The sequence below is a fragment of the Heterodontus francisci genome, chromosome 13 (genome assembly GCF_036365525.1).
Source record: "Heterodontus francisci isolate sHetFra1 chromosome 13, sHetFra1.hap1, whole genome shotgun sequence".
Classification (NCBI taxonomy): domain Eukaryota; kingdom Metazoa; phylum Chordata; class Chondrichthyes; order Heterodontiformes; family Heterodontidae; genus Heterodontus; species Heterodontus francisci.
Window position 1 is genome coordinate 100,775,574 of NC_090383.1, and position 27,758 is coordinate 100,803,331.

A 27,758-nucleotide genomic window follows, 5' to 3' on the forward strand; every position below is an offset into this window, starting at 1 on the left:
CAAAATCAAGGTGCACTCAAAGATGTTTTATCAAAACATTAAGAGTAAGAGGATAACTAAGGAGAGAGTAGGGCCCACAAAAGTCCAGAAAGGTATCCCATGTGTAGGGGTGGAAGATGTTGGTATTGTTCTTAATGAATACTTTGCGTGTCTTCACAAAAGAGGGGGATAATGCCAATATTGTAGTTAAGGAAGAGGGTGTGAAGTATTGGATGTGATAAACATAGGGAGAGAGGAAGTATTAATTGGATTAGCATCCTTGACAGTTGATAAATCACCAGGGCTAGATGAAATGTATCCCAGGCTGTTAAAAGAAGCAATAGAGGAAATAGAGGAAGGTCTGACCATCATTTTCCAGTCCTCACTGGATACAGGTGTGGTGCCAGAGGATTGGAGGACTGCTAACATTGTACCTCTGTTTAAAAAGGGAGCGAGTGATAGACAAATAATTACAGGCCAGTCAGTCTAACCTCAGTAGTGGGCAAATTATTAGAATCAATTCTGAGAGACAGGATAAACTGTCACTTAAAAAGGCACAGATTAATCAAGGACAGTCAGCATGGATTTGTTAAGGGATGATCTTGTTTGACCAACTTGATTGAATTTTGTGAAGAAGTAACAAGGAAGATAGATGAGGGTAGTGAAGTTGATCTGGTCTACATTGATTTTAGCCAGGCTTTTGACAAGGTCCCACATGGCAGACTGGTTAAAAAAATCAAATCCCATGGGATCCAAGAAAATGCAGCAAGGTGAATACAGAATTGGCTCAGTGGCAGGAAACAAAGGGTAATTGTTGACGGGTGTCTTTGTGACTGGAGGGCTGTTTCCAGTGGCGTTTTGCAGGGCTCAGTACTGGGTCCCCTGCTTTTTGTGGTATATATTAACGATTTGGACGTAAATGTAGGGGGCATGAACAAGAAGTTTGCAGACGACACAAAGATTGGCCGTGTGGTAGATAGCGAGGTGGATAGTTGTAGGCTGCAGGAAAATATTGATGGTCTGGTCAGATGGGCAGAAAATTGACAAATGGAATTCAGCCCAGAAAAGTGTGAGGTGATACATTTGGGGAGGTCAAACAAGGTAAAGGAATACACGATTAATGGGAAAATACTGAGAAGTGTAGAGGAAGTGAGGGACCTTGGAGTGAATGTCCACAGATCCCTGAAGGTAGCAGGACAGGTCAATAAGGTGGTTAAGAAGGCATATAGAATCCTTTCCTTTATTAGCTCAGAATATAAGAGCAGGGAGGTTATGCTGGAACTGTATAACTCATTGGTTAAGCCACAACTTTTGTACTGTATGCAGTTCTGGTCACCTCATTACAGAAAGGATGTAATTGCACTAGAGAGGGTATAGAGGAGATTTATGAGGATGTTGCCAGGACTGGAAAAATGCAGCTATGAGGAAAGATTGGATAGGTTGGGGTTGTTCTCCTTGGAATAGAGAAGGCTGAGGGGAGATCTGATTGAAATGTACAAAATTTTGAGGGGCCTGGATAGAGTGGAGGTGAAGGGCCTATTCACCTAAGCAGAGAGGTCAGTGACTAGGGGGCATAGATTTAAAGTGATTGGTAGAAAGATTAGAGGGGAGATTAGGAAAAGTTTTTCACCCAGAGGGTGTTGGAGGTCTGGAACTCACTGCCTGAAAGGGTAGTTGAGGCAGAAACCCTCAACTCATTCAAAAGGAGTCTGGATATGCACTTCAAGTGCCGTAATCTACTGGGCTACGGACCAAATGTTGGAAGGTGGGATTAGAATAGGTGGATCGTTTTTCGGCTGGCATAGACACAATGGGCCCAGTGGCCTCTTTCTGTGCTTTAAACTTTCGATGATTCTAAGCAAGATTTCCACTGGCTTGTATTTCTATCGCAATTATATACATTGTCACACCGCTCCCTTTCCCACTAACTTCACTCCATCATTGGTGACAGATTCTTCGGCTACATTGGGTCTACTCTTTAAAATTCCCTTCCTAAAACTGTCTCCCTCTTCTCTCCTCCTTCAGGATCCTCAATAAAACCTACCTCTTTGACTAAGAATTCAGTAATCTCTTCTAATCTTTCCTTTCTTGCTTCCCTGTCTGTTTTTCTCATATCTCTTATAGAATGTTTTCTATATTGAAGACCCTGTATAAATGCCAATTGTTCAGAAAAATGGTTCGTGGCTTTGCCAGCCATAGGAAAGTTTCCTACACATATTTATAATGCCACTGCTTATTGTGACAGGAGGAATGCATTCCCACTGATAGGCATACATGGAGTAAATTAATTACAGCCGGAAATACATTCTCAGTATTTTCTAGTGCCCTTGTTTAAATGTTTAAAAACCCAGCTTAAAAGACTCTTATAATCAATGTCTGCCCTCTGAAAGGAATTCCATTTTAAATGTGAGATTGTTGGCAGCTGAATTGCTAAAATTGCGTCTCTGCTGCCGATGATCTGAGTAACAGATGTATTTTTCAAATTAGTCACAAGTGGAGCTGCATTCCTACTACCCACTGGGGTCAGTGCTTTGAAAACAGGCAATTCAAGTACATTATGGCTACTAATTCCTGTAGATATATACATTCGAGCACTGTGTCCCAATATATGGTCCAGAAACTGTTCAGTTCTGTGATGTGCTTTGCTGCTACAGCTGACGCAGAAATGAAAGGGAGGGAGGGAAAGGGGATCGGTGAAACTGTTATCTCTTTCATACAGTCTGTAAAAGTAAGTTCAAATTGAAGAAATAGCTCGACCTTTATAAGCGTAGCTCAAAATTACATTTCAAAACATTTCTTAAAAAAGAGAGGTGGGGTTCTTTCGGCCTATATTCCCTGGAATTTAGAAGAACGAGAGGTGATCTGATTAGATTAGATTAGATTAGAGATACAGCACTGAAACAGGCCCTTCGGCCCACCGAGTCTGTGCCGAACATCAACCACCCATTTTATACTAATCCTACACTAATCCCATATTCCTACCAAACATCCCCACCTGTCCCTATATTTCCCTACCACCTACCTATACTAGTGACAATTTATAATGGCCAATTTACCTATCAACCTGCAAGTCTTTTGGCTTGTGGGAGGAAACCGGAGCACCCGGAGAAAACCCACGCAGACACAGGGAGAACTTGCAAACTCCACACAGGCAGTACCCGGAATCGAACCCGGGTCCCTGGAGCTGTGAGGCTGCGGTGCTAACCACTGCGCCACTGTGCCGCCCTCATTGAAACATAGAAAATTCTTCGAGGACTTGATAGTTTAGATGCTGAGAGGTTGTTTCCCTTGGCTGGAAAGTCAAGAACTAGGCGTCATAATCCCAGAAAAAAGGGGTCAGCCATTTTGGACTGGGATGAGGAGAAATTTCTTCATTCAGAGGTTGGTGAATATTTGGAATTTTCTGACCCAGAGGGCTGTGGATGCTCTGTCATTGAGCATATTCAAGACTGAGATTGATAGATTCTTGGATATGAAAGGAATCAATGGATACAGGGATTGGGCGTGAAGGTGGAGTTGATGTAGAAATTCAACTGTGATCTTACTGAATGATGGAGCAGGCTGGAAGGACCGTATGGCCGACTAATGCTCCTATTCCTTATGTTCTTTAATCGCTGTACTCCTAAAATCACTTTAATATAAATTAGTAAAGTTTAATGTTGAGGTTTATCCTATCATTTCTATATAAAATACAATGCCTGCGTAATACTGATTTGCATTATTTCCTCACTTATATTTATTTTTTATAGTTTGGATTAGATAGCAGAAGATGGGAGGTTGGTTTCCAATATTCACTCCACCTTAGTGAGTGAGTGTGCCTTGGCACAGACCCAGGAGACTCTCCCCTATTTGGTTCCCTTCGTTGTTCTCCAAGCCTGGAGTGGGTGCTTTCAGTTACGTTATTGCCCTCTAATGCCTGGCCACTTATATTTCAATAGCTCTCTCCCAATTTCTCGGGTGCCATTTTTACTCTTTTTGATAATTGTAGTAAAAATGTAGATACAAGCACAGATTAGAAGCATTTAGATAAAAAGAACTAAACAGATAATTCATTGATCTTTACTACTGCTCTGAGTATTCCCAGCCCTCCAAAAATGGATGAATGAACTTTGGGGAAAGTCCAAGGAAAAAATGGATTGTGCATGTGAGGCCATGTTAAGATCATTTATTAGGAATTGGTGCACTGTCAAGTTGAAAATTGAGTGCTCTGGGTAAGACCTCACAATAGTGGTCCCGACTATACCAGTGTATTTCACCTGATTTTGGGGCAGTAATCAGTCAGATGGGCCGAAAATGAGATAGGACATCTAGATTCCCATCCACTTTTGTGCCACCAAAGGTCCTGTCATTTCTGGTAGAGGTACCTGCTTGTTTTAGGGTTGACATGCATTAATGAGGCATAAATGATTTGGTGACCTCCCATTTTCCATCACTTATGCCGCATTTACATTGATGTGTATTCAGGCCAGTCTATGTTGGTGTCCAGGATTGTTGGGCGCTACTTGAATATGGAGGCCAATTGAAAAGAACCTGTAAAAACCTTATTGCGGAGACATTTTTGTTGCTTTTTGGGGGGTTATTTGTTGTTTTGCATCTTTGGAGGAGGAGATGGAGAAGGAGCAGTGACAAGGAGCTAGATGTGGTCAGGGTGCCTGCAGCCTTCAGGGTGCCTGCAGCTGTTCAGAGAAGCCCATGCCAGACTTATCTGGGCATGGTTCAGATAATCTGAGTGCATGAAGCTTTATGGCACAACATTGCTTAACCCACTGCCCCACCCCTCTCTCCATGCAAAACACAAATTAGTCCCATAGTCAAAAATCCCTCAATCTCATTCTCACCCTTTGTCTTGCATTCTGGCCATACCATTCTCTTCAAGACTAATGTCCATTTGGAAGGTGCGAGGCAACAGTGGGATAAATTGGACGATGGAGACTTGAAGTGCATGATTGATTTACATTTTCCAATATATTAAGATGGTGACATATTTATAATCACCCACATTGAATCCCTTTGTGCAACTGTGAAGCCATTCTTTTCCTTTTCCTATTACAGCTACATGGTACAGCCCCTGTAGTTTCAGCAGATCTAGAGGCAGGCTGCTTGATCCCCTGCTCTGATAGCTGAGATGCCTGTGGTGGACATCCTCAGGGTTTCGGGGCCCATGAGGTCATTGGAGCAAGAGGTAGAATGTGGGGCTCTAACTGAGGAACGGGAGTGGTGGGGTGTGCAAGGAATGATAAGTGGGAGTGCCTTGAGCAGGGTTGCCACTGCCATGTGCCCTTTCTCCATCTTCCCTCTCATGGTCCACCTGCACTTCCCTTCTAGCCGAGAGCTGGAGAGCACTTGGCTGCATCAGCGAGGCGCTGGATGATCAAGACAAGACTTGCCTTCATCATATTTAAAGTGGCAGACGGATTGTCAGAACAAGGATGCACTCGGTGATTGCCTTCCACAAAACCCTGGTAAATACCAGCGGCAGCGGGAAGAGGCCCTTAAGTGGCAATTAATTGACCACTTAAGGCTCTCATTTGGCCGAAGAGTGGGGGACCATCTGCCACCTCCGCCGCCACAGGTAAAATAGCACCCGTGGGGGGTTGGTGACGGGCATGGCACCCCCTGCCTCCCACCCTCTTTTACAACACCCCCCCCCCCCCCCCGCCTCCTGGCCCACTCTTTGGGTGGGGGTGGGGAGCATTGCATTCCGGCCTCTGTCACCAGATATCTGGAGCCCCCCATCTCTCCATCGCCAATGGCCTTGCACTCCACCACCCTGCTGATCACCAAGGCCTCCTCCTCCACAGCGATCTGGGTGGCTATCACTGGAGCACCACCCTGGGTTCTCTGTCTCTCTCTGGAGTTCTGTGCTGTTCTTTTGCAAAGAGTGAAAGCATAGAGTTTAGAGTGTGAAAAATGGAATGTGTGGAGAGGATGGAAGGACAATATTTGTGGAGAGTAACTCTGAGGCCTGGGTGTAAGATGGCACTCAAGATAAGGGATAGATTTAAGGTAATTGGCAAAAGAAGCAATGGTGACATGAGGAAAAACTTCTTCATGCAGTGAGTGGTTCGGATCTGGAATGCACTACCTGAGAGTGTGGTGGAGGCAGGTTCAATGGAGGCCTTCAAGAGGGAACTGGATTGTTATCTGAAAAGGAAGAATGTGCAGGGCTATGGAGAGAAGGTGGAGGAGTGGCAGTAGGTAAATTGCTCTTTCAGAGAGCCAATGCAGACATGATGGGCTAAATGGCCTCCTTCTGCGCTGTAATGGTTCTGTGATTCTATAGTTGTTGTATTGGCAAACGCAGCAGCTAATTTGCACATAACAAGGTCCCATAAACAATATTAAGATAAGTTACTGATTAGTCTGTTTCTGGTTGTGTTGGTCAAGAGATGAGGCCAGGACACTGGGACAACTCCTGTCCTCCTCTTCAAGTAGTGCTAGGGGATCTTGAATCGCCACCTGAGTTGGCAGATAGGGTGCTGATTTGATGTTTCGTCAGAAAGAGGGGACCTCCAACAATACTACTGTGCCAAAGCATCAGCCTAGATCATGTGCTCAGAAACTGGAATGTTGTTTAAACCCACAATGTACTGACTAAGAGGTGAATGTGCTAATCCCTGTAAGGTCTAGCACTGAGTTGCCATGTGTGCAGTGTTAGAGTTGGCACTGCCCACCCTGATCACCTTCTGCTACTCATGCCTCTTGTGGGTCTGTGTTGGTCTGCGCCAAACAATGCTTCTCTGTTGAACGTCATGAAGAAGCACTTCCACAGCTTTGTTTGTGAACTAGAGGTTCTGGGCCCTTTTCCAGACTGCGGAACCTCATGGACGTTCTTCAAAGAAGCAAAGATTTTTTTCTGCTATTTTTATTGTGGTCCTTTAAAGAAGCTACAGGTCTTAAAATCTTGCCGCAGCATGATGTTTATCCCCTCCAAAAGGCAATCTCGCAATGACTGGCATTTTAGTTCAGCTCCTTGTCATTATGTAACTTAGGCTAACCTAGGAAGATGTGTGAGGCCCACCCACTCCTCATTGAGCTGGCATTAATCACACTGTTTTTGTGGAAGCTGTGGGTTAGGGAGTTTGAAAAATATGAAGGGTTTGAAATATCATTACGGTAGTGACAGAGTGAATATATCATTGTTCCTTCACTGTCGTTGGGTCAAAATCCTAGAACTCCCAAACAGCACGACACAATATAGACTGCAGCAGTTCAAGAATGTGGCTCTCTACCACCTTCTCAAAGGCAATTAGGAATGGTCAATAAATGACTGCATTGCTAGCAACGCCCACATCCCATGAGCAAATTTTTAACAAAGTACAAGTTCATACTCTTTCATCAGATTCAAACAAGCTCCTAACGTTAAAAGACTGGGAACTTCTGGGACTTTTATTTTTTTACCACCAGGGAATGTTCATATTCAGGAGGGTGCATAATTTGCAAGGCAACAGTCAGGCTCATTGATAGTATCAGCTTGCTTGGAGGAGAGAAGGAGGTTGAAGCCAGTATTTTAAGGACAGAAGGAAATGCAAATCCATCCTGGCTTCATAAATGAAAAAATAGTTGAGATGATTGGAACTGCTTCAGCATAGGTTCAGGTGCAACCACCCATTGCCATGTTTATTGTTGTGATTAGAATTTTTGTTGCTATCACATTGCTGAATTTGAAGGCTTTCTTAGGTGGTTAAAATGTGCCACAGAATTACTGCTAGCACCACTTTCGGATACCAGACCATTACCCCAACAAAACTTTGGCAGCTGAGCCAAGGGCGGATAGGGCATTGATCTGAGACAATACTATTTTATGTGGCTGAGCTGAATAAAATTCTCACACCCAGGATTTCCCAATGCTGACAGGTGTGTGGTGCGGTGGTAGGCAAAGTACCAGATGGAGAGGAGAAAGGATAATAATAAAGTCTGTATATGCATCATTTGTTATACTGAGAAATGTAGATGAAGAATCAGGGCCAAGATATCACCAAGATTGGAAAGAAATTGCATTTATCAAATTCGATAAAAACATCATGCTTGGGTTTTAAAATCCGGTAGATTCAAGTTGTAACTACACATTTCTGAGGGCTTTGGCATTCCAACAAATCTTGTTTTGTGATGAAACTACAGGAAATGCAGTATGGACTGATCATTTCTTTGCATTATATAGTTTTATAACATTGATATTGAGGCCGTTCTTGTCATTTAGGTCAATTAAAACAAGGAAGTTACAAAGAAACAGAGTAAATGACAAAACAAGACAAAATGTTAAGCAGAAAGAAAAAGCAAAGCAAAATCATGAGGTGAAAGATTTCATGCCAAGCTGGTCACATTTTCAGTTTTCAACAGATGATTTAAAATGCACATTTGTACTTCTCTTCACAGAATTATTACAGCATAGAAGGAGGCCATTCGGCCAATCATGTCTGCACCAGCTCTCTGAATGAGCAATTCACTTAGTGTCATTGCCCTGTCTTCTCCCCGTAACCCTATACATTCTTCTTTTTCAGGTAACTATCTAATTCCCTTTTAAATGCCTCAATTGAACCTGTCTCTACCACACTCTCTGGCAATGCATTCCAGATCCTAACCACTCGCTGCATGAAAAAAATTGTTCCTCACGACGCCATTACCTCCTGCACCAACCACCCCAAATCCGTGCCCTCTCATTCCTGATCCCGTCGTGAGTGGGAACAATCTCTCCCCATCCATTCCGTCCAGAACCCCCAAGACCCCGAACACCTCCATCAAATCTCCTCCCAGTCCCCTCTCCAAGGAAAACAGTTTCAACATATCCAATCTATCTTTATAAATTAAGTTTCCCATCCCTGGAACCAATCTGATGATTCTGTTCTGCACTCTGTCCAATGCATTCACATCTTTCCTTAAATACGGTCCCCAGAACTGGATGCAATACTACAGCTGAGGCCGAACTAGTGTCTTATACAAGTTCAACATAACTTCCTTGCTCTCGTACTCTGTGCTCCTATTAATAAAGCCCACGATACTGTATGTTTATTGACTGCTCTCTCAACCTGTCCTGCCACCTTCAATGACTTATGCACGTATACACCCAGGTCCCTCTGCTCCTGCACCCCCTTTAGATTTGTACCATTTATTTTATATTGTTTCTCTATGTTCTTTTTAACAAAATGAATTACTTCACATTTCTCCGCATTGAACTTCATCTGCCACTTGCCCACCCATTCCACCAGCTTGTATTCCTACTGCAATAATGTGGGTGGCGATTGGAAATTATGTATCATCCTCAAAGCTGCATATTAATTTCTAGTAAATGTAAACTTCTGGAAAAACATGTAAAAATGTGAAGCTGCATTTTTGATGATAGTTCACTCTCTGGCATCCTTGGATAGAAAATTAAATGCATGGAGAATGAGAGAGAGATCTGGAGTCCTAATTGACAATAAATTGAAGCAATCACAACAATGCTTAGTGGCAGTGAGTAAAGGAAATCAGATGTCAGGATGTATTAAAAGGTCAATATTGAGCCAAAACTGTGAGGCTAGCCTGGCATATTATAATGGCACGACTGCACTTAGAATTCTGCATTGGTTGCCACAGTACAAGAAGACCGTTGCAGTACTGGAAGGCTATAGAAGAGAGCAACCAGAATGATTGAGGGGATGAAGGGATTGGATTATGTAGACAGATTATGTAAATTGCGGGTGTCTATCTGTGGAAGGGGCTGTTTTTAGAATTCTGAAGGAGCTAAATAATTTGGCCTATGACAAGCTGCTTCACCTTGGTCAGAACAATAGAAACAGAGGACACAGCTTGTGCTTGAAGTGAGGTTAAATTCAAAACTAATCTTTAGAAACATTGGCCCCAATTTTAAAAGGGATGCGGGAATCGTATGTGCAAGCCCCAAAGAGGGTGGGGAACCCAGGGAATCTGGGGACATGGAGGTTCTACTAAGATATCAAGCATAAAAGTTCTTTGGTGGCAGAAGGCTGCAGCAGGGGACTCATAGGAATAGTCCCCAGCAGTCATTGGGGGCACAGACTGGAGGTGTTTGGGTGGGTGCGATGTAGATAGAATCAAGGATATTGGGAGGTATGGATATGATTGAGGATCAGGGGATGCAGATGCGATTGGGAGTGCAAAACTTCCCCTCCAACTTACACACCATCCAGACTAGGGCATACATTACTTCATTGTCACTAAGCCAGAATTCCGGAATTCGCGACCTTACACTATTGTGGGAGCATCAGCACCCAAAGATTGCAGTGAATCAAAGCGATGGTCCATCATCACCTTCCAGGTCAACTAGGGATGGGCAATAAATTCAACTTTGCCCACGACCACATCCGAGAACAAATTGACAAAAAAAACTGCTCACCCTTTTAGCAGATATTATCCCTGTTTTTCATATTTATTCAACGACAGACATTCAACATCCTGCAAATAATAACATAGGATCTTTCTGAAGGAGGTTTCACTTAATTTAACACTGTCATCCAAATGTGCCTCTCCTGATGGTAATGCCTTACCACTGGCATGGCCCAAAAAAGGACAGCCACCCTGATCTGTGATCTCTAGTTTATTAGTAGATTATAAGTGGGAGTTTCACTGCAAACCTTGAGTCGTAGAATCATTTACAGCACAGAAGGAGGCCATTTGGCCCGTCAAATCCTTGCCGACTTTCCACAGAGCTGTGCAGTCAGTCCCAATCCCCTACTCAATCACTGTAGCCCTGCAAGTCCATTTCCCTCAAATGGCCATCCAACTTTCTCTTGAAGTCATTGATTGTCTCCACTTCCACCACCCTTGTGGGCAGCAAATTCCAGGTCATTACCACCCACTGCATTAAGAAGTTCTAAGTTCTTCCTTATATTCCCTTTGCATCTCTTGCCCAAAACCTTCAATTTGTGTCTCCTATTCCTTGTACCATTAGTTAATGGGGACGGTTTTTCCTTGTCTAACTTATCTAAGCCTGTCATAATACTGTACACTTGTATTAAATCTCCCCTCAATCTCCTTCATTCTAAGGAGAACAAACCCAGCTTTTCCAACCTAACCTTGTAACTAAAATCCTCCATCCCTGGAACCATTCTGGTAAATCTCCTCTGCACCCTCTTAAGAACCCTCAAATCCTTCCTAAAGTGTGGTGACCGGCACTGGACACAATACTCCAGTTGGGGCCTAATCAGGGCTTTATAATAAATAATAAATCATTCAAGGCATTTCAGCACAGCATACCTTCCCTGCTTTTGTACTCAATCCGTCTATTTATAAATGCCAAGATCCCATATGCTTTACTAACCGCCCTCTCAATTTGTCCTGCCACTTTCAAAGATCGATGCACATGCGCACCCCCACCCCCCCACTCCCCCAGGTCCCTCTGTTCCTGCACACTCTTTAAAATTGTGCTATTAAGTATGTATAGCTTCTCCCTATTCCTTCTGCCAAAATTCATCACCTCACACTTATCAGTATTAAATTCCAGCTGCCATCTTTCTTCCCATTCTGCTAGCCTATCTATGTCCTGTTGCAGGTGGTTCGTATTATCCTCACTGTTTGCCATACCTCCAATTTTGATGTCATCGGCAAACTTTGAGATTCTACTCTTTATTCCAAGACCCAAGTCAATTTATATATAGCAAAAAAAGCAGCGATCCCAGCACTGACCCTTGGGGAACACTACTGTCTACCATCCTCCAGTCTGAAAGACAACCATTTCAGAGATCTTCTGCCTTTCACGGTCCAAGTACCTGTAAACCACTAGTTGACTGTTTTTGTTAAATGAGCTTTTAGATGAATTCCTTGTTGAGAGGGGAAATGTCAACTCTGGTCACAAATTTCTATTCCAGAGTTAACTAACACACATCATATTGTTTAAAGAATTCAACACTATCAATACTTGAAGATGAAACAGCAGCATAATCAATATGGACTAGATTATCCTAAAAGCCAGTAATCCTCTAAAATAATGGATAAAATTGATAAGATTTCATTCTCATTCACAAGGGGCATTCACAAGATGATGTCTGGAATAGCGGGGCTGAACTTTTGCCAAGGAGGCAGGAAACAAAAGCTGGGTCTATTTTTGGGTCACAAATTCGCCTCCAGGAGGCAAACCGATTAAAGTTCAGATTTTCGTGTGGGGATGTCCTTAATTGGTATGGAGACAGGTTTCCTGTCCACTTAAAACCAGTTGGGGTGGGAACGGAGGCCGGTCAGATGAAGGGCTGGATTTTGTGCAGGAGGCGGGGCTTCCGGGACTGGGCTGCAAAGGCAGGGGGAACCCTGCCTCTGCATTTTTTTGCCCCCTCCCCCGGAGCAATCCTCCAGTCTTTTGGGAGCAAAGTTTTAGGAGGCAGGATCTTTAAATTCCTTAAAGGGACGGGATTCCAGCCTCCAAGAGCTGTGGCCAATCAGAGGGTCGGCAGCTCAGGAGTATCAGCAGTGCCACCGTGAGCGGTAGCCACTGCTGGTACTGTAGAGGCCTCGGACCCAGGCCTAGCACTGGAACCCCGGAACAGTGAGGTGGGGTCACCGGGGCCAGTCTGGAATGCTCCGGTGAGAGACTGGGTGCGGGTGTGGTTGTTCAGTCCGGGGGAGGGAGGTCCCAGGGGATAAAGTTGTTCTCGGGGTCGGGCAGGGTTCTCCATTGACCATTTATTGCTCACGAAGCAGGGACCCCCCCACCCCACCCCAAGCCCACTTTTACAAGTGCCCTCCCCATGTGTGGTGGAGGCACTCCCTCGCTGCTGGTAAGATCCCAGCTGTGGCGCAAAGAGGCCCTTAATTGGTCGTTAATGGGCCACTTAAGGGCCTCAATTGGTCTCTGGGTAGGAGGCCATTGTTGTATTATCCCACCCCCGGGAAGATCGGAACCGGGAATCCTGGCATTATGTTCCATGGCAGGCGGTTCTGCTTCAATTCTCCGTCTCCCCCCCCCACCCCCCCCCCCCCCATCCAACCACGAAATCCGCCTTCTGGACAAGCACAAGATCTGGCCCAGTGTGTGGGACTCATTTAGACACACCATGGTAGCCATCACTGAGGCTGCTGGTTGTCCTGAGGGACAGATCTGTGCTTTGTGCCAAAACCTTTCACTGCACCAGAGGGAAGTGAGATGTCACAGGAGAGCTGGAGGCCTGGCACCCAGAACAGGGCTGCCTCTCGCGTCATCAATGTTGACCTGGATCTAATTCTGGAGGCCGTAAGGGAGAGGAAGGAGATCCTCTTTCTGGGGGGTGGCAGGAAGAGGCCTCCTCGTAGTGCAGCAGGGGTACCTCTCTGTTCAATGTCATCTCCCTCCGCCTCCAATTCCTCCTTCTCTCTTACCTCCTGCTCCTGCTCCTCCCTGGATAAACTGTCTCCTTCCAGGGCCTCACCATTCTCAAGGTCCACACCTGTCTGGAGAGTCATCTTATGGAGAGTGCAGCAGACCACCACAATGATCGAGACCCTTGCAAGAGGTATTGGAATGCGCCACCTGACTGGTCCAGGCGCCAGTATCGCATCTTCAGAAACCCAATGGCCTGCTCAATGCTTGTCCTACTGAGAAGGTGGCACTGGTTGTATCACCTTTGTGCCCCTCTCTGGGGCTCCTGTGGAGACATGAGTAGCAATGTCTTCAAGAAATATCTCTTTTTCCCCTAGGATCCATCCACTTTGGGGTCTGGAGTGAAGATCTGATGCTACCTCCACTTGTGAAAGATGAAGGAGTCATGGCAGCTGCCAGGAAAGTGAGCGCACACAGGAAGGAAGCACTTATTGTGGTCACAGACCAGTTGAAAGAGGCTCTTCCTGTTGGTGAATCTGACTGGCCGTGTTGCTGGGTGCCTTGGTGGACGCATGGGTACAGTCGATTATGCCCTGCTCCTGGGGAATCCAGCACTGGAGGCGAAACCCAATGCCCTCGGTCCCTGTGAGGCCGTGTCTGTTGTTAAATGTCTACGCTGTCCAGCTCTGGCAAAGAGGGCATCAGTGACCAGTGAGATGCAGTGATATGCAGCCATTTTTGCGATACCACTAAGGTCTGCAACTGATCCTTGGAAGGAGCCAGAAATGAAGAAGTTCAAGGCCACAATGACTTTGATGGCCACTGGTGGGGCATGGCAACCAGTGCTGCGCGATGCGAGGTCTTTGGCGATGAGGACACAGATCTCTGTGACCATCTGTCTGGAGAGTTGCAGTCGTCCGCAGCACTGGTTCATGGTCATCTCCAGGTAGCTCGATCTTCAGTGGTAGATCCAGTGTTCAGGGTTTGGCCTCCATTGCCTTCCTATCCCTCTTTCCTCTTCCATGCCCCCCTGATGCACGGGCTTCTGCCCTTTCTGAAAAAGGTGTTCTCCTCATCACCATTGGCCCCAAAATCTGACAGTCGTGCTCCCATTGCCAGCTGGAGCCATCTTTTTGGGCAGGTGACTGCCCAATTGTCCTTGGCAGCATTGCCCCCTGCTCTTCTGCCCTCACGATACCATGGGGGGGTGCAGATCCCATTCAATGCCCAAGCACTGAATGTCCACATTTGCTGCCACCAGCTCAGCGCCAAGGGTCCCTTGGTCTGCTGACCCTCTCATGGGGCCGGGATTATGCCCTGGGGCAGCTATGACTGCCTCCCCACTCTTTACCCACCTGTCTTCAGCGGGTCAGTTTCTGAAGGTATGGGTGACCTGACCGCCTCTTCAAAAATTTCAAGTTCCTGCCTTGACAAGCTCTAAATGAGCTTTTCAACAGTCTTAATTGGCCTCACTTGATCAATAATTGAAATGTAGAAAGTTAGGAATATAAAAGTAGCAGAATTTGCAGAAAACAAAATCGAAATAAATTCTCAAACATAAGAATAATCAATAAAACAAAGTCTACGCCATTTAGTCCATTGAACCGTAATCCTTTAGTACCCCTGATCTCCTGACTGTATTATCTAATTGCGTTCTGATTGTCTCCAATATGCTATCTGGCATTTTTTCAAAACATTTATCAGCCTTTGAGTAGAGATATTCTTCAAATTTACTTTAGATTTACTTTTAATGTCTCAGGGAGGAAAAGAAAGATTTGTATTTATATAGCACCTTTCACGATGTCCTAAAACACTTTACAGCCAATGAAGTACTTTTCAAACAGTGTCACTGTTGTGGTGTAGGAAACATGGCAACCTGCTTGTGCACAGCATGCTCCCACAAATAGCAATATGATAATGACTAGATAATCTGAGTTTACTGATGTTCGTAGGATCATAGGAAACAGGAACAGGAGTAGGCCATTCAGCCTGTTGAGCGTGCTCCGCCATTGAAACAGATCATGGCTGATCATCTACCTCTATGCCATTTTTAGAAATTTGAATTTAGAAGAATGAGAAGTGATCTCATCGAAGCATCCAAAATTCTTACAGGGCTGGACAGGGTAGATGCAGGAAGGATGTTTCCCCTGGCTGGAGGGGTCTAGAATTAAGGAGACACAGTCTCAGAATAAGGGGTAGGCCATTTAGGACTGAGATGAAGAGGAATTTCTTCACTCAGAGGGTAGTGAATCTTTGGAATTCTCTATTCCAGAGGGCTGTGGAGGCTCAGTCATTGAGTATATTCAAGATAGAGATCAAGGACTATTGGGATATTGCGGGAAAGTGGCATTGAAGTAGAAAATCAGACATGATCTAGTTGAATGGTGGAGCAGGCTCGAGGGACCGAATGGCGTACTTCTGCTCCTATTTCCTGTGTCCTTATGAGAACTCGCTTACCTGTCTTTGCAATTTTCATCCACCTGAGTGGATCTCTGTTTGATGTCTCATCCAAACGATGGCACCTCACTCAATGCATCACGTTACTGCCCAGTTCTCACCCTTGCAAATCTGCCCTACAACTTTAAGGTCCTTTCAAAATGGTATGCCACAAACTGGCACTCAGTACTCTAATTGTGACCAAATTATTGCCTTATACAAGTTGATCAATATTTGTACCCTATTTATAAATTCTAAAATGCTCTTGAGTTCATAACTTTTTACTGCTACAGATGTTGAGTTAATTCATTTTGTATTATCGCAGTATATTTGTAACCAAGCTCCCAGATTATGCAAGGTCAACATTATATCCGGATAAACTGTTACGGAGAGAGAGAGACCTTAGTTGCTACTTTTAATACCGAACGCAATTAGCTAGTTGAAATTCCTACAAACGCTTGACTGTGTACACCATTTTAGCAGACTAGTAAACAACTTCGTCCAAAACCAGTAACCACGACAGTGACAGAGTAGAAGTGAACCAGTTTCCAGCTTTGACATTGCAGAGTTGTAAATGATGGATATCTAATTAGCTCCTTAGCCTCTCTTGTGAAATAGAGGTCTTTTTTCTTTTGTTAGTGCGCATCTTGACAATGGATCTATTTAACACATATTCGTTTCATGACCTTTCTCCCCCAGTAAACAGACTCATTGATACCACTGTCTTGTTTAAATGCTTTCTTTCTTCCAATCTTAACATTTGCTTTCTGTAGTATTATGCAGTAGTCAAAGATGACACTTGTACGTTAAATGGAAACTTAATGTTCTTATGTCTGTAAAAGTTGAGCTTCTGCTCCATAATGATACATTAGATAGCAGGATAAATGGTCATGAACTCCTGTGATATACTTAAACAACTTTAGTTGTATAAATATTTTGAAGATGACAATTGAACCAATATTAGAGATCATCAGTGACTGCTCTTTAGTGAATGTGAGAAAGGCACAGAATTTAAGGGCATTGTAGAAGCAAAGTAATCATGTTATTTTACTAGTTCTACACTGTTTCAACATAATTTATTCTTTGTGTATTGATACTGGAATTACCAGACAACTGATGTATTCATCAAGCCAGAAAGCACCAAAATCTCTCCATTGTTTCGTGACTAGTTTTTATTTCCTACTGATCCTGAGAAAATCCAGTCTCCCTGGCTCAGTTTTCACCTAACACATCCATGACGATAAAACTGAATCTAAATTTGAAAACTACTCAGACATTAGAAGTAGCTTTAATATGGTTAAAATAAACGATCTTAATCTGGAAAAAAAAATTTAAAACACACTATGAAAACTTAAAAATGAAACACATTGGGCTGAATTTTATTTCCCCGCTGCCGGGTGAAAAAAGTGGCGGCCACTGCCACGCCACCACGATCTAGCGCACGGCGGTTCATTTAATACGCAGGGTGGGCCATCCCCCCGATCATGTGGCGGGGGTGGCCTCAGTGACGCCGTGAGCAGCGTCAGCTGCCTCTGCGCAAGTGCTGGTGCCATTTGTAAAGGGCTGCCAGACCTGCACAGAAATGACAGAGTTGAACCCCATACCCCCCCCCCCACTACACTGTAAATATATTTCTGACCCGTTTTCCCCCCAATACAATGAAAATAAATAGATGCCCCGTTTCTGCCCCCCCCCAAAAAAAAACACTTACATTGAATAGTTGACCTCTCCCCCACCCCTTTAACTGCACAAAGTGCAGAGGTCACCCCTTCCCACCCGCCCCCCCCCCCCACTAGAAATGCAAAGTTGATAGCCCCCCCCAACTTCATTAAAAATCCTAAGTTCCCCCATACCCCACCTCAGTGGCGCCAGCTTTCCCTGGACAGGAATGTCAGTGCTGCTTGTCGCACTGAAGATCCCTGACAGCCAGTAAGATTGCGGTGCATGGTATTTAAATGTATTCATTTCCTTTATTTAAATATTTAAAGTTGTGTCCCATCGCCGAGCAGCGGAGGAGGGGGGAGGGGGGGTCGCCACGGAGCCTCGCCACCGCCGGGAACATTAGGTCCGGCATTCCCAGTGTCGGGCTCCATGACGGGCTGCTCCCGCTGCAGATCCGAAGTCGCGAGCTTAACAAAATTCCGGCCATTAGTTCTGCTTCCCAAACCTTTTACTCTCCCCTTCCCTTCCCTTCTGGACTTGTGGCAGCCTTCTTAATGAGGCTCAACATCAGATCCACCTGGAGGTCGTCTGAGCTGCTCACGCCATCTATCAAGTGACTGGAAATAAAAGGCCATGCATCCTGTGTGTGCCTCACACTTCAGACATCATACTTCAAAATATCAAGAGCAGAGAAAAGACAAGAAAGACAGACAGTCATTTCATGCTGGTTTCTTCTGACCTGAAACTGAGTATTTACAATCTGCAAACTTTCCTCATCAATTGCAATTAATGTTTAGTTGACCTGAGGCAATTAGACTTGGTGACTTTAAAGAGACAGGCTAAGCTAAACACAGTTGCAGCTTAATACTGAAGTAATACAAAGAACAGTATAGCACAGGAACAGGCCATTCGGCCCTCCAAGCCTGCGCCGATCCTGATGCCTGCCTAAACTAAAACCTTCTGCACTTCCGGGGACCGTATCCCTCTATTCCCATCCTATTCATGTATTTGTCAAGACGCCTCTTAAACGTCGCTATCGTACCTGCTTCCACCACCTCCCCCAGCAGCAAGTTCCAGGCACTCACCACCCTCTGTGTAAATACCTTGTGTATTACGTGGCATAACATGTCTGGCAGTAGAAGGCTGCATGTCATATGGCTTAATGTGAGCAATGCCATGCAAGGTCCACGAATATCATTAAATTAGTTGATACTAATTTGAGCATTTTTTCTGCTGGTCTTTTTGCAGGTGCAGATATTGTCCAGTGGTTATTGAAGAATCTGAACATTGAAGACCAAGGTACAATTACTGAGATTCAAACTGGTAAATCCATGCACAATCTGATAAGTTACAAAAAAAATTATTTCACAAAATGATGAAGTAACTAAAATAGTTTGATGTTGGATTTTAAAAAAACCTCTGAAACAGTGCAATATAATTAAATAAAATTTCACTGAGCTGTGTCATCTGCTGCAGCCATAACTGGAGTCCCGAACCAGGGCATGGGCAGTACTGTCTGTAGCTGTCAAGGCCTTTAACTTATACACCGTGGGTTGTTGTAGGCTGCTTGCAGGTAATGTCTGTTTGCTGTGCAGCATTGTATCAGGGAGCTGACCAAGGCTGTGTACGGCAAGAGAAATGCATGCATCACATTCGCCATTAATAGAGCAAAATAGGACAAGAGAGCACTAGGCTTTGCCCACATTGCTGACTTCTCCATGGTTCAAGGTGCCATAGGGTGCACCCACATTGCCTCGAGTGCTCCCGAGCCTGCCACCTTGGTCATTAGAAAGGGATACTACTCCCAGAATGTCCAGAACAAAGAACAAAGAACAAAGATAATTACAGCACAGGAACAGGCCCTTCGGCCCTCCAAGCCTGCGCCGATCCAGATCCTCTCTCTAAACATGTCGCCTATTTTCTAAGGTTCTGTATCTCTTTTCTTCCTGCCCATTCATGTATCTGTCTAGATACATCTTAAAAGACTCCATCGTGCCCGCGTCTACCACCTCCGCTGGCAACGCGTTCCAGGTGCCCACCACCCTCTGCGTAAAGAACTTTCCACGCATATCCCCCCTAAACATTTCCCCTTTCACTTTGAACTCGTGTCCTCTAGTAATTGAAACCCCCACTCTGGGAAAAAGCCTCTTGCTGTCCACCCTGTCTATACCGCTCATGATTTTGTACACCTCAATCAGGTCCCCCCTCAACCTCCGTCTTTCTAATGAAAATAATCCTAATCTACTCAACCTCTCTTCATAGCTAGCGCCCTCCATACCAGGCAACATCCTGGTGAACCTCCTCTGCACCCTCTCCAAAGCATCCACATCCTTTTGATAATGTGGCGACCAGAACTGTACGCAGTATTCCAAATGTGGCCGAACCAAAGTCCTATACAACTGTAACATGACCTGCCAACTCTTGTACTCAATACCCCGTCCGATGAAGGAAAGCATGCCGATGAAGGAAAGCTGGTATGCGACCACAGGCAGTCCATCGTGCAGGTCTGTGCCTGGTTTCCTGGCAGCGGTCATGATTCATTCATCCTGTGCTAGTCTTCTGTGCCTCCTCTATTCCAACCAAGCCATCAGGTCTCAGGCTGCTGAATGAGGGATATCCCCTGCGGACATGGCTCAAAGCTCCAGTAAGGAACCTGGGCAGATATACAATGAGAGGCATGCCAGCAATACAATTATTGTTTAGCAGCCTGTCAGTTTATTCAAATATCACTTCTGCTGCTTGGACCGTTGGAGAGGAGCTCTGGAGTACACCCCTGAGTGGGTATTGACCAGGTGAGAAAGGTATCTAGGGGTCTTTTACTGTCTTCACCTGGTCTTATTGTAACAGGATTTAATTTTAAACACACTGTTTTGAGCTCCCTGTTGGTGAATCCTTGTTCACCACTTTCCAATTATAAGGCAAAGAAATGAGCATAAACAGGCTTTTTTAGGATTAAAGAAGAAAAGTGAAATTTATTAAACCTTAAACTTAAACTCTAATACAGTTAATGCCTACAGATATACGACACGCCCACGCTAGCATTCACATGCGATACACACATGCAAATAGGGACAGAAAAGAGAAGAAAAATAGGGAGGTTTGCGGCAATATCAGAAAGGTTTCTTGCTTACTGTGCTTCGTGCTCACTGTAGTCCTTTTTTAAGTAGTCTTGTTTTTTGTTGGGGCCCAGTATTCTTCTTAAACCTTGTTCTCTGCAGGAGACTTTTCTCTCTCGGGGTTTATGTGTCTTCAATGGGTCTTCAGTTCCGTGAGTAAGAGATGAAAGCAGACAGGAGAGGGATCTTCTCAGTCCAGGAGCAAACAGCTTTCTGAGTTTTAAAACACTCTGTGGCAAGTTCAAATTCAAACAGCCAGTTAGTCATGTGACTAAACTGGTCTGACCAGGTCTTCTGTGTGTTGGAAAAGCAGGGACTGGGCCCTTTGTTCCAACACTGTCTCTGGTCTTTCCAGAAAGGGGCCTGGCAATTCCTCTTTGCTTCCCAGCAGCAATTTTAAATTTTAATGTTCATGTGATGAAATAATATGTGCCTCATTCTTGGCAGGTGGGGGCCTGCATGACAGTGTCCAGATGTGTGCTTGTTTACTGCATGATCCATACATTAATACACTGAGGGGCCAGCCTTTAGCACCTCTGGGCAGCAAGAAGTACAGGAGGAGGAGGGGCAGCATCAGCATTAAACACTAGTTTCCCTCACTGCCAGAGCTCTCAGCTTCAACTGATCCAAGATCACTTTGTCTGATATATCTCCCAACGTCAATACACCAATAATACTGCCAATCTTCCATCTGCCATCCTGACCTTCCTGCAGTCCAACCTCATGGGTCTTGCCCTCAATTGATTACAAATATTAAAACCAATACCGAATCCAGAAAAACTCTAAAAAAATTCATGTTTAACTTGCTAAATTAAGAATCACCCTGTGCAAACCCTAGTTTTCTGTCTTCAGTGCCCATTTATCTAGCCTCATTCTCCTATGCCTACAGCTTGGGAAGTGGAAAGCTACTGAGCTTCCATTGAGGGCACTTCAGATGGCTGTGGTGGTTGACCTCAAGTAGCTGTGGGCCTTGAGGTCTGGCTCCTGGCTATAGACTGCACTATCTCTGTGAGGGCTGGGCCAGTTTTGTCCATTTAGCAACATAGAACTGAAAAGGACGCTGCCAGAATGGGTGGTGGAGGACCAGATATGCTGTTGTGCTGAGGGAGGACATCAGGTGCCTCTCCCATGGAGCCAGTGCCACTGTCCTGAGGCAATTCTGTGGTTCAACGCTAGGACAGAGTGCAGGAGTGATGTGATTCTCTGGAAGCCTCTGTCAATGTTGACCACCAGGGCCCCCTCCTCTTCCTCCACAGGGGCCTTGACATTTTCAGCACCTAAAATTAAAGAGAGCAACATGAATTATCTTTTAGTGTGAAAGGAGAGCAGAGAGGGCGAAGAGTGGCTGGTGAAGCAGCTGCAGTTTGTGATGCAGAATGTGTAGGTGAGATAGAAGTGAGAAGGGAGTAAAGTGGTACAGTGTGAAGAAACCCTGCTGAATGTTTCCTCCACTACCCTCACTCACCTTTTGCCTGTGAGGAGAGGGTGTGCAGGGGACTCTGGCTTTTCCCTTCAGCATCTGCTGCCTCATGCTGTGTGTGACCTCTTGCAAGGAAGAAGGGATTGTGTTAGTGACAGTCCTGTGAGCAGTTTGAGAATGTGCCTTGTCATGGTTGAATATTGCAGATGTGTGAAAGATGTTGCCATAGTGGTGAGATTAGGAGGTGCAGAGTGTGTGAGTAGGAGGGGAAGGAATAGTAGTGAAATGATTGTAAGAAGCTCAATCATTGAGTATGTTTAAAGTAGAGATTGATAGATTTTTAAATACCAATGACATAAAGGAATATGGGGATAGGGTGGGAAAACGGCATTGATCAGCCATGATCATATTGAATGGCAGAGCAGGCTCGATGGGCTGAATGGCCGAAGCCTGCTCCAATGGGGAGGCGGTGGCACAGTGGTATTGTTACTGGACTAGTTACCCAGAGACCCAGGGTATTGCTCTGGGGACATGGGTTCGAATCCCACCACAGCAGAAGGTGGAATTTGAATTCCAATTAATAAATCTGGAATTTAAAAGCCAGCCTAATGATGGCCATGAAACCATTGTCGATTATTGTAAAAACCCATCTGGTTCACTAATGTCCTTTAGGGAAGGAAATCTGCTGTCCCTACATGTGACTCCAGACACACAACAATGTGGTTGACTCTTGCATGCCCTCTGAAATGACCTAGCAAGCCACTCAGTTGTATCTAACTGCTACGAAGTCAATAAAAAAGAATAAAACTGGACGGACCACCTGGCATCGTCCTAGGCACCAGAAACGACAACAGCAAACTCAGTCCTGTTGACCCTGCAATTTCTTCCTTACTAACATTTTGGGGCTTGTGTCAAAGTTGGGAGAACTGTCACACAGACCAGTCAAGCAACAGCCTGACATAGTCATACTCAAGGAATCATACGTTACAGGCAATGTCCCAGAGACTGTCCTCACCATCCCCAGGTATGTCCTGTGGCGGCAGAGTGGTACACAGTCTGGAGGGAGTTGCCCTTGGAGTCCTCAACATCGACTTCGGACCCCATGAAGTCTCAGGGCATCAGATCAAACGTGGGCAAGGAAACCTCTTGCTGATTACCACCTGCCGCCCTCCCTCAGCTGATGAATCAGTACTCCTCCATGTTGAACACCACATGGAGGAAGCACTGAGGCTGGCAAGGGCACAGAATGTACTCTGGGTGGGAGACTTCAATGCCCATCACCAAGATTGGCTCGGTAGCCCCACTACTGACCGTGCTGGCCGAGTCCTAAAGGACATATCTGCTAGACTGGGTATGTGGCAGGTGGTGAGGGAACCAACAAGAGGGAAAGACATACTTGACCTCATCCTCACCAATCTGCCTGCCGCAGATGCATCTGCCCATGACAGTATTGGTAGGAGTGACCACTGCACAGTCCATGTGGAGACGAAGTCCCGCCTTCACATTGAGGATACCCTTCATCGTGTTGTGTGGCACTACCACCATGCTAAATGGGATAGATTTTGAACAGATCCAGCAATGCAAAACTGGGCATCCATGAGGTGCTGTGGGCCATCAGCAGCAGCAGAATTGTACTCAACCACAATCTGTAACGTCATGACCTGGCATATTCCCACTACCATTACCTACCATTACCATCAAGCCGGGAGACTAACCCTGGCTCAATGAAGAGTGCAGGAGGGCATGCCAGGAGCAGTACCAGGCTCAAAATGAGCTGTCAAGCTGGTGAAGCCACAACACAGGACTACCTGCGTGCCAAACTGCGTAAGCAGTATGTGATAGACAGAGCTAAGCAATCCCATAACCAAAAGATCAGATCTAAGCTCTGCAGACCTGCCACCTCCAGCCATGAATGATGGTGGACAATTAAACAACTAACTGGAGGAGGTGGCTCCACAAATATCCCCATCCTCAATGATGGGGGAACCCAGCACATCAGTGTGAAAGGTAAAGCTGAATAGTTAGAAGCTTTTCCCCAGGGTGTAAGAGTCAGTTACTAGGGGACATAGGTTTAAGGTGAGAGAGGCAAAGTTGAGAGGGGATGTGCAAGGCAAGTTCTTTACACAGATGGTGGTGAGTGCCTGGAACTTGCTGCCGGGGGAGGTGGTGGAAGCAGGTACGATAATGACATTTAAGAGGCATCTTGACAAATACGTGAATAGGATGTGAATAGAGGGATACGGTCCCCGGAAGTGCAGAAGGTTTTAGTTTAGGCAGGCATCAAGATCGGCGCAGGCTTGGAGGGCCGAATGGCCTGTTCCTGTGCTGTACTGTTCTTTGTTCTTTTTGTTCTTTGAAGCATTTGCAACAATCTTCAGCCAGAAGTGCCGAGTTGATGATCCATCTCGACCTTCTCCTGAAGTCCCCAGTATCACAGATGCCAAATTCAGCCAATTCAATTCACTCCGCGTTATGTCAAGAAACGACAACACAATAGGCCCTGACAATATTCCAGCAATAGTACTGAAGACCTGTGCTCTAGAACCTGCCGCGCCCCGAGCCAAGCTGTTCCAGTACAGCTACAACACTGGCATCTACCCAACAATGTGGAAAATTGCCCAGGTATGTCCTGTCCACAAAAAGCAGGACAAGTCCAACCCAGCCAATTAATGCCCCATCAGTCTACTCTCAATCATCAGTAAAGCGATGGAAGGTGTCATCAACAGTACCATCAAGCGGCACTTGCTTAGCAATAACCTGCTCAGTGACGCGCAGTTCGGGTTCCGCCAGTACCACTCAGCTCCTGACCTCATTACAGCCTTGGTTCAAACATGGACAAAAGAGTTGAACTCAAGAGGTGAGGTGAGAGTGACTGCCCTTGACAACAAGGCAGCATTTGACCGAGTATGGCATCAAGGAGCCCTAGCAAAACTGAAGTCAATGGGAATCAGGAGGAAAACTCTCCACTGGCCGGAGTCATACCTAGTGCGAAGGAAGATGGTTGTGGTTGTTGGAGGTCAATCACCTCAGCTGCAGGACATCAGTGCAGGAGTTCCTCAAGGTAGTGTCCTAGGCCCAACCATCTTCAGCTGCTTCATCAATGACCTTCCTTCAATCATAAGGTCAGAAGTGAGGATGTTCGCTGATGATTGCACAATGTTCAGCACCATTCATGACTCCTCAGATACTGAAGCAATCCGTGTAGAAATGCAGCAAGACCTGGACAATATCCAGGCTTGGGCCGATAAGTGACAAGTAAAATTCGCGCCACACAAGTGACAGGCAATGACCATCTCAAAACAAAGAGAATCTAACCATCTCCCCTTGACATTCAATGGCATTACCATTGCTGAATCACCCACTATTAACATCCTGGGGGCTACCGTTGACCAGAAACTGAACGGGAGTGACCATATAAATACCGTGGCTACAAGGGCAGCTCAGAGGCTAGGAATCCTGTGGCAAGTAACTCACCTCCTGACTCCCCAAAGCCTGTCCACCATCTACAAGGCACAAATCAGGAGTGATGGAATACTCTCCACTTGCCTGGATGGGTGCAGCTCTAACAACACACAAGAAGCTCAACACCATCCAGGACAAAGCAGCCCACTTGATTGGCACCCCATTCACAAACATTCACTCCCTGTACCACCGACGCGCAGTGGCAGCAGTGTGTACCATCGACAAGATGCACTGCAGCAACGCACCAAGGCTCCTTCGACAGCACCTTCCAAACCCGCGACCTCTACCAACTAGAAGGACAAGGGCAACAAATGCATGGGAACACCTCCACCTGCAAGTTCCCCTCCAAGTCACACACCATCCTGACTTGGAACTATATCGCAGTTCCTTCACTGTCGCTGGGTCAAAATCCTGGAACTCCCTTCCTAACAGCACTGTGGGTGCACCTTCCTCACATGGACTGCAGTGGTTCAAGAAGTCAGCTCACCACCACCTTCTCAAGGTCAATTAGGGATAGACAATAAATGCCCAATGAATAAAAAATGTTCCTATGTTCCTAAGACAGTGAATGGAAGTGGGTAGGAGAGGGGAATGTTGTGAGTAGTGGGGCTAGAAGTAGGTGTGAGGGGAAAGTAATTGAGCTGAGAAGTAGGATTCTTTCTTTGACAACTCTGGTGAGGTCATTAAACTTCTTTTAGTATTGTTGCCATGTCCTGTGAGCTAACATCCTTACATTGACTTTTTCAGTGACTTCTTCTTACTGTCAGTGGAGGTGTTACCTGGAAGGCTTTCTGCCCCTTGGTGGGAGAGTCTCCTTCACATTGCCTGGCCCAGGGCCTCCAACACTATATCAGAGTACCTGGGCCCTCTCTGGAACTCCTGCAGCCATTTTTCATTTGTCTGAATCTTTCCTGCAATCTGTAGGCACAGAGCACCTCCCCTTTAAGAGATGCTGACTGCCTTTAAGTGACATCAGAGGAGCCTGACTTCCCCCAATGCCCCGCCCCCCCACACCCTGCCTAAGCAGGCATGCAGCCAATAAAAATCATGGATCTAATTGGCTGCCTGCTTGACCTATGATGCTTAGATCCCAGCATAAATTCGACGTGAGCTGTGTCCCCCCCCCCCTGGAACAGGCATGTACAGTGCACATCCAGCCCTTTCGTACCGGTTACTAGGCACAATTGAATTTCTAGACCTTTGTGAGTTGGCTTCACTCACTCTACTTTGTGGATGAGAAGGTTGTGAGTTAGCTGAATATTAGGTTTTAAGCTCACCATTTAGGTTGACATTCCAGTGCAGCACTGAGGGACAGTTGCATTGAAGGCCTTGTCAACATGAGTTGTTAAACCAAAATCCCCTTGTGGGCTTCAGGTGGACAGATGTAATTCTGTGGCATTATTCAAGGGAGTCCTTTTTTATATCCTTGCCAACATTCCTCCCTCAACAAGTAGAAAAAAAGTAAGATTACTTGGGTTTTCATCTCATGGATGTTTATGGGATGTTTCAGGTTTCGCATTGCTGCCATGTTTACCCACCCACATAATGACAATTGCTGCACTTCAGAAAATAATTCAAAGTCTAAATTGCTCTTCAAACTGATAAGGCATTTTATAAATGCAAGTATATCAGCATTATTATTAGAAACCTCTTATCTTAGCTGCCACAGAGACCTAATGAAGTGGATTATGGTAAGGGTTCTGTTCTTAACATGCATTGCCCTGGTAACGGGTTGTTTAAGTACTGAACTTAATGTAGCTTTGCTGATAACTGTTGTTTTGTTAGAATACCGTATCAGGAAAACAGCAACATTGAAAAAAAATTAGCAAGAAGAATAAGGCTGTTAGACGCAATGAACAAAGGCCCTTTCAGATTGATCTGAATCCCACCCAAAACAAAACAGAGATTAGGAAACCTGCACATGTTCCTTGTTGGACATCCACTAGGACAAAAGTACTTCAGAAATTATTTCCAATGGGATATTTTGGTCAAACAGAGTGCACTTCAAACAATTGCTGTGCTACACCTCTTGAGGAATGGTTTTCAACTGCAATGTTTTGTGGGATAAACATATTAATGAATTTAGAACCCATGCAGCTGACACATTTTGATTTTCAATCTGCATTTTTTATGAGGGACGGTATAATTTATGCATAGGTTGTGTTCAGTACATTATGGTATCGCTAGCATGTACGATGCTCTTGCCAAAGAAAAACTCTCACTTATAAGGTACTTCATCATGACCCTCAAAAATGTTACATGTACAATGAACTACTTTGAAGTGAAATAGCTATTATGTAGAAAAATGTAACACTCAAATGGTAATAAAATAAAAGACCACCCAATCCTGTTTTTGGTCGTGTTGCTTTAAGGAGGATTGTTTGCCAGAACACCAGTTCTTCAAATAATCCCATGGGAACTTGAATGCCCCCTGAATCAC

The 27,758-nt window shown here is 45.2% G+C and overlaps 1 protein-coding gene across 5 annotated transcripts in view; it reads left to right on the plus strand.

The window, feature by feature from the left end:
- LOC137376137 (regulator of G-protein signaling 7) overlaps positions 1 to 27,758 on the plus strand; it is a 477,275-nt gene that overhangs the window by 273,503 nt on the left and 176,014 nt on the right. For 4 of the 5 annotated variants that reach the window (XM_068044150.1, XM_068044152.1, XM_068044153.1 and 1 more), the window contains one exon: positions 18,569 to 18,643. In XM_068044150.1, coding sequence (XP_067900251.1) covers positions 18,569 to 18,643 — 75 coding nt within the window. The remainder of the gene's footprint in view (positions 1 to 18,568; positions 18,644 to 27,758) is intronic. The other variant, XM_068044151.1, reaches the window with a different exon arrangement.